Source organism: Lepidochelys olivacea (genome assembly GCF_965140295.1).
Source record: "Lepidochelys olivacea isolate rLepOli2 genome assembly, chromosome: 7".
Lineage (NCBI taxonomy): Eukaryota > Metazoa > Chordata > Testudines > Cheloniidae > Lepidochelys > Lepidochelys olivacea.
The window spans coordinates 12924279-12944020 of record NC_140417.1 but is presented as its reverse complement, the minus strand read 5'-3'; the positions used below and the strand labels follow the sequence as shown (position 1 = coordinate 12944020).

General features: G+C 39.3%; 1 protein-coding gene across 6 annotated transcripts in view; it reads right to left on the bottom strand.

The window, feature by feature from the left end:
* The window catches only part of CHL1 (cell adhesion molecule L1 like), a 195167-nt gene that overhangs the window by 57409 nt on the left and 118016 nt on the right, over positions 1–19742 (bottom strand). For all 6 annotated transcript variants that reach the window (XM_084635330.1, XM_084635333.1, XM_084635328.1 and 3 more), the window contains 5 exons: positions 17658–17842; positions 14817–14922; positions 12740–12930; positions 3644–3766; positions 2081–2251 (listed from right to left, as the gene is read on the bottom strand). In XM_084635330.1, coding sequence (XP_084491456.1) covers positions 2081–2251; positions 3644–3766; positions 12740–12930; positions 14817–14922; positions 17658–17748 — 682 coding nt within the window. In that variant the 5' untranslated portion in view covers positions 17749–17842. The remainder of the gene's footprint in view (positions 1–2080; positions 2252–3643; positions 3767–12739; positions 12931–14816; positions 14923–17657; positions 17843–19742) is intronic.

Sequence of the window (19742 nt, the reverse complement as noted above, 5' to 3'; positions counted from 1 at the left end):
TGACAGGGACTCTACAACCTTCATTGAAAGCCTATTTCAGTACTTAACTATCATTACAGTTAGAGAGTTTTTCCTAATATCTAATCTAAGTCTCCTGTGCTTCAGATTAAGCTGATTACCATTGTCCTACGTTTAGTGGATATGAGAAAAAAATATCACCATCTTCTCTATAAGAGCCCTTAGCATATTTGAACACTGTTATCAAGTCCCCACTCAGTCTTCTTTTCTCGGGACTTAACATGCCTAGGTTTTTTGTTTTTTTTAATTTTGCTCATCATTCAGGTTTTCTAAACCTTTTATCATTTTTGTTGCTCTCCTCTGCACTCTCTCTAATTTGTCCACATCATTTTTCAAGTGTGGCACCCAGAACTGGACACAATACTCCATCTGAGGCCTCCAGATGGATTAACCAAGTATTAAGGTATATGAACTTAGTATTATTAATTATTTATCTGTTTACCCCAACAAGAAAATATACCACTTGTAAATTAAATATTGAGGCTTTCATTTAGGAAGAAAATATCCCTGATTTTTTAGGAAACATAAATCCCCCAAAGTCAGATATTATTGAAACCAGAAGGGTGACTTAAAGGGCACAGCCAGCTTAAAATAATATATATTCTCAATTGATTTTTAACATAATTATTCTTGCAAGTGACACTTAAAATTACTGCAACTGAATGAGTCAAGCAAAATGGGAAAGATCTTCAGCTGGTGGAAACTGTCATAGCGCCACTGAGTTCAGTGAAGCTTTGATTACCGCAGCCTGCGAATGTGGCCTACCATATTTTCTCTGATTTTCTTTTTGTTTGTTTGACTTCCTTCAAAAGCACAATCTCACTGTTTCCTGTACATTCTGTATATAGAGTCACTTTGTTTCCTTTGTTGTTTGGTTTGAACTTTGATACACAAAAAAGAGTAAGCAAAATAAATATATAGGAATATGTAAATGTAAAACCATGACATCGGCAGTGGGACTTAGGTGCAGGTACAGTATCTGAAACGACCTTTTTCTCACTTTTGGGAACTGAACAGATCTGAAGTATCTGGTGTTCTTTTAATCTGCAAAAAACTGGGTAGCTACAATGCCCACGAGTCAGAAAATGAACAGCTCCATGTCTCCTACCCACCCTTTCAATCAGGAAATGCATGGCATATTATGCTCAATTCCTTTGTGCTTTTTACTTCTTACTAGAGGCAGCCATGCAAACAAGTTTTCCTCTTGCTCTAGAGTAGGAGTACATTTCCTATGATTGGGAAAGCATTGACACCCAGTTCTCCTCTCCCAAGGTCATGAAAGTTGATGCTTTTGTACCTTATAAAATAATGGGGTTTATGGGGCTTTTTTCTAAACAACAGGTGATTTTGTGCATTTAGAGACGGAGGGACCATTCATGACTTCTGTTGATTCTACCTTCTCTTGAGCTCCTATCAGAAGTGGGCAGGGATAATCTTCTACTGTTTGTTCAGTTCCTCTCACAGTGGGGCACCATCCTTGGCTGGTGCTTGGGCACTATGGTAATATACTGATTACTATTAATAGAATTGAAGACAAATGGTACCATTGGCTCTCCATGGCTGAGCTCAGGAACAGACTTGTCAGATACAAACCAAGAACTCTAGGCTATGGCCATTTTGAAGTTCTCTAATACCCAGTCAGCCAAGCAAGAACCTTGTTGCATAACAGGACACCTGGAGTACTCCCTGATCATGTTAACTGCAGCTCCCTAACGTCATTCTCTAGAGCCCAATTGCCATATCCAGGCAAACCCATGCCTGGGGGAAGAGGCAGTATGGAATGCCTAATCATCCACTCAGTGGCTGAGAAGGGAGTTAGTTTCCCTGATGCATCATGATTAGATTTCATAGCTGTGGAGAACAGAAGGAAGACAATAGTGCTTTTGCAGCCCAGCAACTGCAGAAGCTTTTTATCAGTTGGATCTAGCTCTCAGAGTAAGACTTATAATATAGGAATAAGCGTATTAACATGTATTTTGTTCAGAGAGAATCATGTTAGACACATGCCACATATTTTCATTCAGTGACAAGGGGGAGTTAAAACAATTTTTAAAAGACTTACTACGTGTAACCATCAGTGTCATTGGCATTTTCTGTACAATTGTCCGCAGCCTGGGAAATGCTGCAAAGCAACAATAATCGCTTCGACTGTCATTTTCCTCCACATTTGCGAAGTATAGATCTCCCTTAAGGCTCATGGAGACCCTTTCATCTTGTGGAATGTGTTGTAAATCTAGCAAGAAAAAAATATTATAATACGGTTATGATATCCTGCCATCCCCCAATATGACTATTTACACCTCCTGTCATGTGTTTGCTTTCAGGTGCAGAATAGAACTTTGATGTAAAAGAGGAAGGAGGTGCAACATAACCATAATCTCTGTGTCCTTTTACAGCCATGGGAATGGGAGTTTATGAAACAAGAACCTAGGTAAACTTTCTACAGAAACAGCATGAATTCTCTGGAAAGTCAGTTTTGTTCATTTACTTTAATTCTGTAATTACTAGGGGATGATGCAGTGAAAATCCCACCAAGTTTCAGTGCTACAAAGGCTTACAACACTGCCACCGATGCCTTGATTTCTAGGTTTCCACTGTGCAGAACCCCAAATTATCTTCCCTGTAACTACACCTTATAGTATGTAACTACTAGACCATGCAAAGGTTGTGTTGTCTCATTGTCAAACCAGCCAAATGTAGAATGAGAGCAGCTGTCTATCTATCTAGTCTGGAATCCTGTCTCTGATAGTGATAACTCCTCGGGGTGAAATCTGAGTCCCACCAAAGTCAATGGGAGTTACGTGGCCAAGATTTCACCCTAGACATTTAAAGAAGAATGTGACAGAATCCCCTAAAATAGCCAATTATGCAATAACCAGACAACAGAAGAAGGTTATTCCTAATCTTGTCAGTTAAGTTGGCTTGCCTTCTGAAGCAGGATGGTTTATATTACTGGTATATTTTATCCACTTTACTGTAACTGAATGTTCTGATTATCTGTGTGTGTCTAGCCCTTTCTAAAACCCTGTTGAGCTCTTGCACTCAGTGTTATCTTGTGGCAATGAGTTTCACAGGTTAATTGTTATGTTAAAAAGCATTTTATTTCATCAACGTCAATGTTTTGCCTTTCAGTTTCATTGTATGTACATTATGAAAGGTGCAGAAGATGACCTGATTCACCTTTTTGTACCATTATTACCAGTACCTTTCCATGTGTCTAACCATTCTTATTACCGATGTCTTAAATCCCTCTGCTATATCCTTTTTTCAGATGAATGACCAGAACCAAACAAAATATTCATATTGAGGGTAAACCTTTGATTTATGTAATGGAATTATAACATTTTAAATATTGATTTATATCCCATTCTTTAAAAAATTCTGGCAAAAGTCCCATGTGACTTCATGGGGTCTGAATTTCAATCCTGATAATACTGCTTGTTCTTTTGATTGCTGTTGCACATTAAATAGAGGCTTTCACTGAGTTGCCTACAATGCCATCCATATATTTTTCCTTAGAGCTTACACTTTTAATTTTCATCAGTTATGAATCTGTAATGAAACTGATCTTGATAGACATTTTAAGAAAGGCCTGTTATGTGTTGTGTCATCAAATGTTACTTACCAATATTCATCCAATAGATATGCAAAGGTGGAATTCCTCTGGGAGGATTACAGTGCAAAACCACAGCATCACCATACTCTACCTCAATTGGCTCAATCTTTTCTTTTGGGAATTTTGGTACACCTATGACAAAAAGAAACAGTTTCCTTCATTTTCTTATCCTTAGCCCCCTTTTATGCAAACAGCACATCTACCCCATATCCTTCCTTTTGTTCTCTGTATTAAGTAATATTATTATGCGCATAAAAGCAAAAATTGGCTTGGCATTTTTTGAAAAAAGAGCAAGACGACAAGATCCCAGCAAAAGAGTCTGTAATACACAAAGAACAAAGGAATTAGTGTAACAGAAAGCAAAGTAATGGTGATGTTAAGGGGAAGTCTGGCATAAAATCTGCATGTATGACTCTACATCAATCCATCCTGGTACACATTTTTCCTCTATCCTCCACTACTCGGGGGCATGCTGGAGGCTAGCAAGGGCAGGACTGTGGTTTGATGATCCTCACTGGCATAATGGCTCCCAGGCAGTGCAACTTAAGGCAGTGCAACTTAGAGCAGACTTTAGGCAGCTGCTATAACTTGTGCAAGGGGCTGGCTTGGTGCTCAGTCAGCCCCAGAATTAGAAGAGGCAGAAAGGTAGCTTAGGGTGATCTTTGCTTCCCCCTCTCTCAGGTGTGCAAGCTTTGCTGTGGCACAGCTGCAGACTGCCCCTACATAATCTTTAGGGTCTGATCTTGCTATCCTTGTACATGTAAGCAGTCCTTTTGACTCACATGCACAAGGGCTAATGGATCTAGCTCTTAAATATAGACCAGTTGATCCAATAGTTTAGGACCTGATTCAATGGCCAAAATTCACTGAAGTCAATGGAAACCCACAAGGACTGCGTATAAAGGACGGGAACAGCAACCAGCCCAGCTGCAAACAGCCAGCTGCAAACAGAAACAAAGGACTGTATCTTGTTTGTCAATCTCATGCGAGCATCCCCACTGAAGGCACTGGTGCTACATCCACAAGTAAGGTGAGTAAGATTTGATCCTGGAATGAGCCTAGAGAAGCCACAACTCAACAAACAAATTCATGTGTTAAATATAACCACTCTTTAAGCAAACCAAGGTGAGACTGCTTCAAGGCAGACACTGAATCCTGCTTACATTTGAGGCAAGTTAAAACTGGTGGAAGGTGCAATTCTGTCAGTTCAATACATAATTAAGCAATAGTAAAAGAATGAAATAATCATGGCTATCAAGAGCCAAAGGGATATATTAAAAAGTGCCAGCTTTGCACACCAGTTATTAATGTGAACTCCAGTGCAATGCAACTGTATATTATATCACGTTTAAATGTCAAAGCTCGTCTGTGCCAGATCCTCAGCTGATGTAAATCAGTACAACTCCACCAAATTCAATGGGTTGTGCTGATTTACACCATCTGAGGATCTGGCCCCTGGTCTAGGAGTAGGTTACAATTAAGGAACTGAATGCTTATTGGGGATTTTACATACAAATATTACGAGATAGATTGAGACTGGTATGTGTAGTTCCATAACGAAGCAGGATGCAGGACCTACCTGCATCTTAAGTTTGGGTGCAGAGGAGAAAACAGAAGCTGTGTGCCTGATACTTCCTGCCCCACTCTGAGTAAGTAGCTGGGAGGAATTAGGGGAGAGAAGCATATGGGGCCACCTCCCTGCAACATGTATGCCAGCAGATCTGGCATGCTGTGGCTCCAAGAAGTGTTTCTGAGTTACAGTTTCTTCTTAAATTCCTTCTGTGGTAACACTAGCTAGTCTGAACTGGAACAATTACAACATGATGTTGATTGCTTGAGTAAGAATTGTGTATAGATATTACTGGCCGAAAGGAAGGCATTACTCTGCCATAAGATAAAATGGAAGGAATGTTCTCACACTTACCATGGATCATGAGAGATTATATCTACCAGTCTTCTATTGGCAGAGAGATTAACAATTTTAAAAATCTCCAGTTTATAAACTGAGTAAGGGTCCCTAACAAGCAGTAAAATGGAGATCCCATGAATCTCACCCACTTCATGAAGGACAACAGCGAGAATACTACAGCTAGCTTCCTTCCCATAGCTTCTTCAATCCTTAAGCCCTGCAAGGTACACCCAGTGACAATTCCCGTTCCTGCCAGGTACACATATTAGGCTGAAATTTAGGTCAGCTTCCAACCGATTCTCTTGCTGAGGCCCACTCTGTCTAATCAGCTGGAAGGCAAAATTTTCCTACATTCTGTGTTCGGGGAGTTATTAAAAACCCAAAAAGCTGATTATATTGTTACCCCTTTGTGACCCAACCAGCTACTCAAATGTGGTACCCTGTGGGTTGTTTTATTAAGAGAAACTGTTGACAGTCCGTTATTTCTTTGATGCAATCCTGATACAAGAAGAAAACAACAGGAGATAGACTTGGAACGGTGAGCCAAGAAACTCTTTCAGCCAGCACTTAAGCCAGAAGCTCTCTTTTATCTTTTTCTCAGGGACACACTATCAGAGCTTTTCTGTCTGGTGCATGCACACATGCACAACCCTACCCCAGTCATTGTCCTGCCCCGGTGTTTGTTATCAGCTTTAGTCAGCCTGGCCAGACCACTGCCTAGGCTTGTCATGCTGGTGCAGACCCTGGACATTGCTTTCCATTATTTCATTTATCAGTATAGCCCGGGTATTGAATGGTTCCCACATTTAGCCTGAATAGACGTTGCTTAGTGCACCCATCAACCCAACCATCAACTCCGTGATCTATGCAGTCACCAGCACCTCTGCGCATAACATTATCTTAAGAACTGGCTGTACTATATCACTCCTAAGTGCATACAGGTGTGCAACTTTTTTGCAGTATTCATCATTTTAATTCTTGGATATTATGTAATCAATTGCTACTAATTTGTGGCTGATCACAGAATCTATAATAATTGAGCTAAGCCGGTAAGTGGTTCTGAGCTCTATGCAAGACGTACTGCTTCATGATAGATTTTGAAATTGCACGGAGTTATCCATACAGCACATGGATAATGTGAAATTGGAAATCAATCAATCAGTTTGCCATGACATCTACAAAAAAAGGTCATGTCGATATTACAGGCAACTGCCTACACACGGACATAAAGAGCAGGGCCAGACAATCTTTCATAGCTCAAGGTGCTCCATCTCACATTTTCATTACCCAGGGGGAGAACAAACTTGTATAATGGGCCTCCGAATGACCTGTTGAAATGCCAGCAGGTGGATCCTATCAAGGCTCAGACAATCCATTGGCAGGAAAAAAAAAAGAGCCACATGATGAAAAATTATCCACCTGCATTCTGCCTCTTATGGAAACATTTCCCAAAGCACACTGTGATATACAACACACTCAGAACTGTTTTGGGAATGGTTTTTCATGCCACATTTTAATTCCTGCCCAAGTAATATCTTGAGTTCTCTAATACCAAAGTGTCATTAAACTGTGAGACATATAAGGATCAAAATTATATTGGTCTGTGCCCAAGTTCTCTGCTTGTGACTGATGGTGACCCAAGCAGTGACAAATTGTTGTTTTCAGTGCCCTCTCACTGTTGTGAACCTGGGTATATCCAATCTCTAGAGTGACTTGCGATTTAATGACCATACACTACTGGAAAACTCAAGATTAGAGTTGAATGTTTTGAAATACCACTGATAAATGGGACAAGGGAGAGGAAAAATTCAGCAACTGTCTTGTGGATCCCTGCTCCTATTTTCCCATGTTCAGAAAATTCAAAATCTCAGTGAAAAATTAGGAGGAAGGGGGAACTATGTAATCTTATGCTAAAACTAATGAGTGTTTTTAGTATAGATACTGGGCCTGAATCTGTTCCGTTTCCCTGGTATCAACCTGAAGTTACATAGGTCATTTCACTACACTCCAAACTTTAGTGGGATTAGTCCAGATTTACTCATGCTTAGCCTGCACTTAATGATATGTCAGCATAGTTTCATTAGTCAGGGGTGTGAAAAAAAACAAATACCTAGTGACAGCCATGCTGAAAAAATCCACAGCGTTGGAGCAGCCGTGTTGACAGAAGAGTGTTTCTGTCAACTTGGCTAATGTTATTCAGGGTGGTGGCATTCCAACACACAAACACACTTCTGTTGGTGCAGAACGCTTTCTAAACTAGGCACTATATTGACACAGATATACTGACATAGGCTTCATGGTGTAGACAAATTCTCAGTGTAACTGACAGTAGAATTTGTCCCACTGTTTAGAGAAGGATGCAATTAAGGTACCTGATTCTACTCTCTTACACTGGTTTTACGTGGTTATCACTCCACTGACTTTGTGGATTTACACCTGTGTAAGCGAGAAGAGAATCAGAAAGGCCCACTGCTTGTTTTTTGCATTTGAAGCCAGTGTGGAGTCAGGGAGGCTAGCACTGGGAAGCTGTGCTGGAGAAGCATGCACTGAGGAGATTCTCAGATGCAATTCAGCCAGTGAATGAGTCTTTCTATGCAGGTATATGGTTATATATGTTCCCCTCATAGAAGGACTCATTCATTGGCTGCCTCCACCAGGTTTATACCCACTTTGCACCAGCAGACTAGCGAGAGACAGAGAGAGCGAGCGTGCACGTGTGCACACACACACATACACTGTTGTTGCCCAGTCTTGAGTAAGAGCTGCTAAGGGGACAATGGCCAGGAGATCTCTATTCTCTGGCAATCCCCAATACCCAGAGCATTCCTTGGCCATTGATAATCAGCAGTAATTAGAGCAGCCCTAAGGTTGATCTTCTTTATGCCAGGGATCAACCCAGTGGCCAACAAACCAGAGGGACATAAATATGACTTATAACTTCCTTCCACCTGCACTGTGCTGAGCACAGCTTGGACACAGCCTGAGATCTGTCTCAGTGTATCAATTTCAGTTCTGGCTTGTGCCGTTTGGAGTTAAATTAGCAATTCTCATTACAGTCTTTGAACTGTTTACAAAGGATGATTCTGCTAATTTATGGAATGATTTCTAATTTCCACACTAAACTGACTAATGTAATGGCTGGCTGTCAATCTAGGAAGGTATCTTACTATGGGATAGATGCTAGTCCTTGCCTACATGGAAGGTTTTCGCTATTACCCTTTCCCAAGAAGAAGGGTGTTTATCCCCATAAATGACTTGGCGACTGTTAGAATAATCACAGTGAATTAGTTGGTAAATTGGGTGACCAACAGGACTGGGTTCTATTCCTGGCTCGTGCACAAACTGCTGTGTGACTTTGCTCCATTACTTGGCCACTCTGTTTTCTCATCCGTAAAATGAGGATAATATTGATCATTCACCTTTGTAAAGTGCTTTAATGCCAATGGGTTATAGAAAATGAAAATGAGTTATTTTAGAAAATGAATTATTTTACCTCAACTCAAGAATCCTTTTGGTCTCTTCACTACAGAATTCAGTATGCCTTTTCAAATTTTAGATAGAGGCTTTGACTTCTAGGTGGACTGTGCAATCGATAACGTGAGATACTGTCCGTGAATTTATTTCTTGGTTGATTTATTTTCATGCTATGCTTTCATTCTGTAGTTTTAAGTGTTTTAAGGAAAGTAACTATAAATATACTTTAAATGGATCTTGTGTACATTTCACCAAGGAGGCGGTGTACCTTGTGATCAATTAAATACAAGGTTTAAATTTCTAGTCCTAATTCAATTTCTCCTTCTGACATTGGGCACATTCAATAATTAAAGTAACAGAATTATAAGTTCAGTAGTACAGTGGTTGTTGTCTGCATCCTTGTCTTATGGCATTTAATATGTGTCGCACTATATAATCTGCACTGCCTGTTGTTTCACTTAATTGTATATGGACACTAATCATACACATATGCTTAAATAAACATGCATTGAGATTCTACTATAGTTCTTGGTCAATTCAGTTAAATACAATAAAGGGAATGGAAATCTACTTCTAATATAAGCACCCTTATTGCAGTGAAGAAAGTCTTGTCCAGCACATATCAAGCTATCCACATGTCCTGTCTCAACTACAGGTTCCAAAATTCAAGAAACAGGCATCAATTAAGAAAAGTGTTCTGTTTTTATATATTTAAGTAGCTCTTCTTTTGGAATCAAAGTCAATGGATCACCAGAATATCAGAGGACTTTGTACTGCTGGAGGTGACATACTTTAGAAGGGACATAAAACTGACGTCCTCACCATTTGGGAAATTAAAGGGCCCCCGGCAGTCTTCTTATGAGTAGTAGTATCACCCCAGTGCCCTGGCCAGATTCCAAAGTGAATAATTGTGTTCTGCCTAGAGCTTTGAATGGCAATGTTGCTCTTTTCACTCTGCCCAAAATTATTGGGTGACATTAAACAACTACTGTGTCCCCTCCAGTAATGACTAGGTCATTTTAACTCACACCATGACATTCAGTTCAGTTCAACTGAAAATACAATTTGAAGTCAAACTGTTGTGCAGTGCTGATGAGTTACACCCCTAGAGGCTGCTGAAATTTTGTGATGAGTGAAGTAATTCCTATATATATGCACCTGACCTTTGTGGCCAGTGTGTCATGAGGCTTAATTGGCTAGCTAGTGTATAGAGCACACCTCTCAAGAAAAAAGGTATCCATAAAAGCTGGTCAGTAAAAAGGAAACCCTGGGAGACTCCTCTCATGGATTTCATTTCAGAGTACACAGTCAGGAAAGAATCTCCCTGAAAAGGAAGAAGTTCCATAGACTCCATGAAGTCCACCAAGGACTTCACTGTTGTTTCTGATTTTATGCAGAAGGTGCTCAGGTACTATGAGTAAAAGCAGCAGTATAAAACCAGAGACAGATGGAGATTGAGACAGGGAGAGAGAAACATTTTGTCCCCACAGAAAGATCAAGAGGTTCTGCTCCCTGTGTATCTTGGGGGATCTGCCCCAACACAGAACAGTTTATGTGGACTCTCTGGCCTGGCTTTGGCTCTCCTTCCCAGACTTTCTAAGCTTCTGTGACAGCACAGTTCCCATGAAGCCACATTGCTAGGCTTTCCCCTATTTATAGCTGCCTTTAGATCACTTCTCAGGAGATGTTCCATGGCACAGAAGGAGGATGCCAGAAAAAATAATAGCCTTAGGCTGCATAAACTTTTCTACAGGGCTGGTAGACGGATGATGCATGTTCCCTATTGTCTTCTACCTCTGCACTCAAATGGCCAGAGATACTGCCAAGGAGATAGGTGACCACTCCCTTCCATGGCAATGCTGAAATCAGGATCTGGAGGGCCTCCATCACATGCAGATCTCAGCAGGACCCATTGGCCCTATGTCTGTCAAGTGCTTTGGGATCTTTTGATAGAGGAAGCTGTAGAAATGCAAAGTACTAAGACTGGTGGCATTGAATGAGCAAAACTGCTGTTTTAGACACAGTACAAAGAACTACTATGACTTTTGTGAAAAATAAAAAGAGAAGGCATTCAAAAGGTGTTTATTTTCATAGCCTCAGTAGAGAAATAATAATCAAGTCAAAGCAAATCATTTTCTGCCACCAAACACTCAATTCTCCTGAGGATGCCATTAAAAAAGCCTGTACTAACAGCCCTGCTGGCTTATTCTCTAGAGATAAAGCATGGTGAATTCTATTCAGCAAATATCAGTGAATAATAAATGCTCTCCAAATTAATATAGCTATGAAAATATGTACACAATTTACCCAGTTCCTTGTAAATTAAAGTATTTGGGGAATGTTTTTTAGTATTTGTACTAGAAAACTTAGAAGGTACTGATGGTTCAGTGGTAATATCTTGAACTTCCATGATATTTACTCAGATTTGGTAATTAATTCCTAGCAAACAGGAGTTGGGAATGCTGTGGAACAAACTTAGTGAGTTAGTGGGGAGAACAGAAGTGCCTCATACCACTCAATAGCAAGTGGCTGGAGCGATTACGAAGTAGTTAGGGATATGCGGGACTACCACATCAGGATTCCCAGATTACAGGTGGTTTTTTGAGGTGACCCGCTATTAAAAAAGTCTGAAATCAGTTCTGAGGCCTGTACAAAGTCATCACATTGGGACATTATATCTCAAGAGGGATGATGGTTTGCCACCATGTCATTATGTTGCACCATGCTGATGCTTGGGCACAACATGATGACAGAACTTTAAAATGTCAGAATGCTGCATTGCAAGGGCCTGTCAAACTGACTCACAACTGTAGCTAACTTAGCTCCACAGGAAGTCTTGGTTAGGAAGTCTTGTGGTTAAACAGAGAAAAACCTTGAAGGTTTCTTAGGGCTCCCTAAGAGATATGGAGGACAGTAGGGGAAATATGAGACATTCTGAAAATTAATAACTATAGCTTTCAGTTTCACTTTTTAGGCTGCTATGACCATGGCACACTAGAATAAATAAATATCATAGCACGCCATATATGACAACCACCTTCATTGTTATACTGAGATAGCATCTAATATTCTCTCCCTTCATTAAAATTTTGACTAATATTGCTGGCAATCAATCAATCAATCAAAATGCATTAAGCACCAATAATATTAACCACGAATATTGTAACAGTGATATAGCCTAAACCAGCCTGTACCATAATCCTATTCACTTATGCTAAGTATCCCATAACACCTTGTATTTGCTGAAGTAAGCATTTGGCACAAGCAGCTAGGAAACTTGTCAAAATCAAGATACATCTGTTCTGTGTCTTAGTATAAGCTAGGGATATACCTTCACAGATTATTACCTGGAATGCTAGTATCCAAAACAAAGATAACGAAGGAACAGAAGAAAAGGTTAGGGAACTGGAACAAACTGATGAGTTAGATTTTAGTGCTGTAATTTATAAAATCATTTAAATAATATCAGCTGAAATGTGTAACTTGGGGAATACACCTTCTGCATAAGGTATTCACATGCAACATCACTGCACGGGACTGTTCTTTGGAGACTGGTATCATATCAAACCTTTCTCCTGTACCATATTAATAAAACTGACTAACATTGGTTATTTGGTCTTGATTATATTTCATGAAGAAATAATGAACCAAAGTGTGGTCAAGCAACTGACTATGCAATTTATCAATAAAAAGAAACACAGCATTTCATTTGAGAAACTTACTTGGAACTATTATTTCGATTTCTTCTGACATGGCAGTTCCCAGTTCATTTGAAGCATAACAACGGTATTTCCCTTGAAAATCAGCTATGATCCCCTGATTTTGGATCACAAAGGTTCCTGAATTTCTGGATGCAACTATTCTGGGGTCAGATAGTAGACTGAATGGTTTCTCATCTTTAGTCCAATTAAAACTGAAAGGTAATATAAACATTAAACATAAGGCCTTGGAAAATAATGTGCTCTAGTATAAGCATAAATGGTAATCAAGGACCCAATCCTGACTCATTACAGTGAATGGCAAAATTCCCTTTGACTTTTACGGTGCTGGATCAGGCCCCAAGGGAAATGTAGCTAACGTTAGCTATGGGGCACATCTCTCCTATTGAGCACGCTACTTTGAGATACACTGACTGTGACACAAAATATTAATTGAGGGCTGAAGGCAAGGACAATAAATGAAAGTCACAATCTCAAAATACTGGCCACAATGAAAGAAACTACAGAATTTGGATTAGAACCAAAGCTATAGAAAACTTGGTGCTGTTCGTTGGGAGGGGTCCATACAAACAAACAATTTCACTGGTTCTGTCTTATGTAGATTTGAAAAATTTAGTTGAATCCACTGAATTTCCCTTGGTTTGCCACATAAACATGGAGGTGCTTCAAGTGGCCTTTGGTTTTGACACAAACCTCAATTTGGGTGTGATTTTGACACAAACCCATAACTTTACCTACCTTATTTACCCATACTCAATCCAAGCTGGTTTGAAACTGGGGCAGGTGCATTCAGAAGTTGAGTTGGTCGAAAAATTTCCAGTTGAACAGTTTTTCATTGGAAAAAGCAGTTTCATTGAAATCTAAACATTTTGCAGGAACACGTTTATTTTGAAGAAATTGTTGTCTCTCAACTTTCTCATTTTGTTTCAATAGTGTTAAGAACTAATTGAAATTATAAAGTAGAAAACTAAACACATCAAAATGAAATGTTTCATTTAGACTTTTAGATAATACTATGTGTAGAGATATATCTATCTCTCTCTATAAATTTTATACTATATTTTGATATTATTGAAACAAAAAGTTTTGATGGTCCCAAATCAAATTTTTTGGGGAAATTTTGACTTTTTACTCCAATGCAGAATGAGAAATAAAAAGTCAGAATGTCTCAGTGAATGGACATTCGGTTTTCTGACTTGCCCTATTCAGAATGTGAGGAAACCTTGGCAACAATTGACCTAGGCTGACCTTTCAGTTCGTAACCAAACATGAAACAGGGCAAGTTAGTTGTTAACATGCTGCAGAGCTTCAGTCAGAGCCATCTTGAAAATGACTGTGTCTTATTTAATATTAAAATGTCTCTTAAAAAAAAACAAAACACCAAGTTTTAAACTTTGTTCACTTTGTGGAGTAATGAATATCAAAACTGTACAATCACAATCACACATGCACAGAGCTCCAGCTAGTTAATAAATAATTTAATCCATGTTGAACAAACAACCTGACTGGTAAAATTTCACAGAATATTTTATTACAAACCCCATAAATTCATATTAAAAATATTTGATGAAAACTATTATCTTGTGCTTATTTTGAGATAACTATTGTGATATTAGGCACATACAAAATATCAAATTAAATGTAAATGTGAATACTTGGCACTTGGTTTAATGAGTTTGGTATTTTCATGGGGGAGGGAAGGCTAAGCGGTGTGAAAAGTAAGTGGACAGCTGGTACCCTTTGATTGACATTACACAACTCATATCTCTTTTAATACTGCGGAGTCAGCCTTGTGTGAACCTGGGGATAAATTTAGCACATACTTGAGAAATGAAACATTTCCAAACAGGAAAAGGCATGTTAATCCCTATTCATGGAGCGAGTGGAAGAGATCAAGCAACAAAAGTTGGGTGGCCTAATGGGGAACACAAAGCTTAACCTATCCCCCAGATTCTAAGCTGATTAGTGTGCATCAATTCTCCTTTTCCCTGCCAAGTAAGAACAATGTTTAGGCAGCAGTTAACTGGTAGAAAAGGAAAACAAACTTTTGATTACTCCTCTAGTTTAAAGAAACACTTACGTGGGTTGTGGATTTCCTTTAGCTTCACATTTAATTGTAAAGTCTTCATCAAAAGGGTATGCAACTTGGGTCATGGATTGGTCTGTAATTGTTGGAACCTGTGCAACTGAACAGAGGACAATTTGATTAGATCAAGTACTATTCAAACCAAACTAAACACAGTTCAGATTATTTAAAGGGATCAAGGTTGCCAGACCCCATTACATTATCCCAGCAAACATTTCAGATTTATACATTTATACATATTCTCCTGATGATGAAAACACTCTCAGTATTCTGAAGTCAATGCTCCAAGTGTCTCAGCACCAAACGGGAGGTTGGACAGTGCTTGGCTGCAGCACTCCATGACATGGAGGGAGTATAATGGGATGGAGTAATTATATGGCTCTTGTCCTTCCCTCCTCAGACATTGATCTTCACCTGGAGCCTGATCCAAAGTCCACTCAAGTCAGTTAGTGTTTTTCCATTGATCTCAATGGGCTTTGGATCAGATTCCTGTAGAACAGTGATGGGGGCTGCATGAGCAGAAAAAATTCTGCTCTGCCATTCCTATGTTCTCTCCTCTAAGGCATCATAACTTGTTCTCCTATCTGAAAGCATAACGCATCAAGAGGTTGCAACATAGCTGGTGTTCCTGCTTCCACGTCCCTGCATGGCTCCAGCTCATAGAGCCATAATAGAGACCACTGTCTCTTCCAACATAAGCTAAAGACAGCAAATGTGGAGGCTAACTTTCTAATGTTCATGACTGTACTGAGCTCTGATTTGTCTTCTGAGAGTTTGTAAGTGATTTTTTTAAAGCCAGGTGACTAAAAAAAAATACTTTCCCCCTGCTCACTCCTAATGAATCAAGCAGGTGGCGAATCTGCAGATAAATCAAATATGTGCAAAATACATGCAGGTTTCAATCAACTGGAATATGGATGATTATACACTTCCCAGAGAATGCCATCTATTTCAGTAATGACATTTCTGAACATAGCCATTAATATCACATACATTTTATTGCCATTAGAAATGATGAGCTCTGACTCAGAATAGAAATATTCCCACAGAAGTCAGTCAATACCTACACCTTGCTTTTGAGAGCATTAATGTTTCATGTTTTCCCAAATTTACCAAGTTTAAGGAGGAGAGTAAATGAATAGACTGGCGTGTTTTAAACTACACATAGATACACTACATGGTACATCATTGGATCCATTATGGATACATAGAGTTTTCATTCATCTGTGGCATGAGTGCGCATTGTTACTATGCAAACAGCAAATCAATGATGTTTCACTGACTTTTCTTCTATGGGAATTAAAGTGTTGAGTAAGAGACACACAACAGAGAATGTGCTCTGCACTGTAAGCTGGGATAACAGATCATCACATTGTTATACACAACACGAAAATTAGCATGTTCTCTGGTTTCATTTTTAAGTCGAACAGGCCATGAAGCTCAAAGCTCAAACAAAATGTAGTATCTTGCTGCATCATATCATGCTGAATCTCTTGCATCTCTGCTGTGTCCACCCTTTCCCACTAGCTTATAAATATTCAGACAGAATTCCTTTTTATTAAAATATAAAATGCTCTATTCAAATAAATTAAGACACAGATGGTTCCCAGAGTTGGTGCTTACATTTTGGTGAATGCACAAGGAACCTGTCCCATCCTTGGCTTCAAATGCAATCTTGTACACAGCTGAGTGCAAGGACTCCTCTTGGCTATCCACTGGGGCTATCCACTTCCGAAGGAAGGAGAGGTACTGCCTCCCTGCACTGGTATGTAGAGCTACCCAGCCATGGAAGGGAGTGTATGTTGAAACTCCTAGTAAGTGTACTCTTCCATAGCAGCTGGGATTGCTGGGAGGCACGGGGTCATTCAGAGTTCTTTCTGGGGCCTGGCGGGGGGTGCCCTAAAGTGGGCCAGTGCCTTAAAGTTATAGCTGAGACCTAACATGTTTTGAAACTACTTACAGGACCCTTCTGGCTTCAGTGTCTGAGGCACAGATCCCCAAAAGGAGTTTAGGGGCCTAACTCCCATTGAGGTCATGTGAGTTAGGCCCCTAACTATGTTTGAGGATCGGGCCCTGTATGCCTAGACAAAAAAGGCCAGGTTTGTTATTTTTTTATGAATAATTGGTGAGACAATTCATCTAACAAAAATATTAATGGGATGAGATTTTTTCCAAAAGAAAACTGTAGTGTGTAATCACCCTTATTTATTTGCCTACGATGAAATGTAGTTTGGGGCTAAATCTTCCACCCTTGCTCCTTTAGTCAGCTCCATGGGATTGGCTTTTTATGAGGTTCATTACATATTGTACACATGCACAGAAGAAGAACCAGCTATGTAAAATATGCCGTTTGATGTGTACCATGGCCAGACATGGTAAAGTAGGTGCTCCTGCAAGTGTCATTCAAATGATGGGAAATATTCTCCTGGGATAAAATTATTCGGACAGATCCACATATGTTCCCTTTTGAAAATGAAACAGCAGGCTGCATATAAATAAATAAATGGATATGTATATCAGACCAATTGCAGAAAGAATAACAGCCAAAAGGAGAGATTTATGCAAAGGACGGAACTGAAACTTCTGAGCAGAACAGAGGGTAGGATCTCAAAGGTCAGTGATGTGCTATCTAGATAAGTTCACAGCAGCATCTAAATGGGACTGAAGAAAGTAAATTACAATTGTATCATGTATAAACTCCCAAAACGCCATGTTAAGGCAAAATAAAATTCATAACGGAACACCTGAAACAGGGGAGAAAGCAAAGTGGTTTTCAGGGGAGAAGAAAGCAGAGTAAATAGTAATAAATAGCTACAGTAAATAGCTACAACTCACCTGATAATGGTATTTCAATACCTTCTGCCAAATTTAATACAAAGAAAAGCAGACATATATTGATCCTTTTTGTGCTTAATAGTATCTCCATCTCTCTTCTGTAAACAGGGAGTCCAAACAGAATGAAAGAATGTTTTTCTCCCACCTTCAGTTCAACTGAGATGTAAGGATGTGAACTTGCAAATCTAGTAAAGAGGAGAAAGCCATATTAGCTCACAATATTAACTTGGCTTTAATGAGGTTAGTAAATTAAAGCAATGCTCAAGGGTTCAGAGCTAAAGCAAAAATGTAAACATATTAAAGGTGTATTAAATTGTACAGTTCCCCTCTTTGCTTCTGAAAGGTACTATAATAAAACTATAGCAACAGAAAAAATATAAGCACATTAATTATACCACAGAAATTTGATTACCTTTTCCTTTGATTTTGAGAGCAGGGATGGGTATATTTGTAATCATTCCAGTTCATAAATTTTTCTAATTAAGAATAGTGCTAGTTGGAAAGCAGAGTAACACATCTAATGAGAGAGATTCAGTACTCCAATGATCCTATTCATAAATCTCATATGTTCTTTATCTTTCATTTATGCTTAAAACAGGACATTTAAACAAATTTGATTCACTACTAAGGACCATCCTATGAAACCTTTGCTTTTCTTCCATAATCCCAATATGATTATATTACAGCTTTACACACACCCCACCATTATCCATCCTAGGGTTATATGTTAAAAGGCAAAAATGTCAGGAGTCTGCCAAAAGGAGAACATTTTCATCTCTAATTAGCATTTAACTGCTATTCACAGAGGAGTAAAAAGAGACAGTTCTGAAAATGCAGGTGTATAGAAAATTCTGATGGTCAGTAGTGCTTGTGGTACCTCAGCTAAATATTAACCAACACCAGGCTGATATGTTTTTTTTTTTAGCTATCTATGTATCTCTATCTGTGGCATTTATAGGGTACCAATCACCACTATATGCCAGATATCAAATATCAACATTACTTAGACAGGACAATTTTCAGGCAAGAAATGACCAAGAACGAGGTAAAAGCCAGCTCAGGAACCAGCGGCAGCTGACTGCCAAACGGCAGGAAAGACAGATAGCCTATTTCCCCTGCAGAGGTTTCCCCTATGTGGAAGAAGCTGACAATCTGTTTCCTCTCTTACTCAAAGAGAGACGATAGTGAAGAAAGCCAACCAGCCAGTCTTAAAGCGCCCAAGAGGGAAAAGGGACATAGCTGACTGACCTGCAACACCTGTGGGCAGGTGTCATAAGCCATTGGTTTATAACAGGTTAGGAATTGTGGCGAATTCAGCAGCTTTGTAAGGTTCTGACTAAAAGCTAGGTGGAAAGTAGAGATTTTGACTGAGGGAGGGAAATAATTTGGAAGTGAAAGTCAGGGAGTTTGAATGCTGGTAAAATGAAAGTGGAAACAAAATTTACAAGATTCCTGAAAATCAGAATTGCTGTTTCACATTTCAAATAATCTTTGAGAATTCCCCAGTTTATCAGCAGCATGAGAGAGACAAAGGAAGAGGCTGACTGATAAGCCTCATGCCAAAATCCTCCAGTCTCACTCTTCCGCAGAAGAGATCCACTTTTCAGAGGATGTGCTGAATTCAAGAAGTGTCAAAACCCGAGTACCAGAATAGTTGCAAGATGCCCAAAAAAGGTCCAGAACAAGGTCCCAGAGAATTCCGGCAGGACTTGAACACTGCCACTTTTAAATATTTATATGACAAGGGTTTATATTACATCCACTAACTGGTCTTTCCAGGGACTTATTTTAACAATCCAAACCATTGAGAAGCTTCAACAAGCCACCATATTTTAAATCAACATGCCACAAAAATCTTTTATTTCTTCTCTCAAATGTGAAAATTTACTTCAGATTACAGGGGCTTACAGATTACAGCATGAGCAATATTAAGTCTTGTGTTAACAGCCGTAAAATCTGATCACTTATTGTCCATTGCAGCTAGGAATGGAATCTTTAAATCAGTGGAAAGAGGAGATTCCCATCTTTCCATTAGGACCTACAGCACCAGTCTTTAGGCCTGGAAGGCTCAAACATATTGAATGT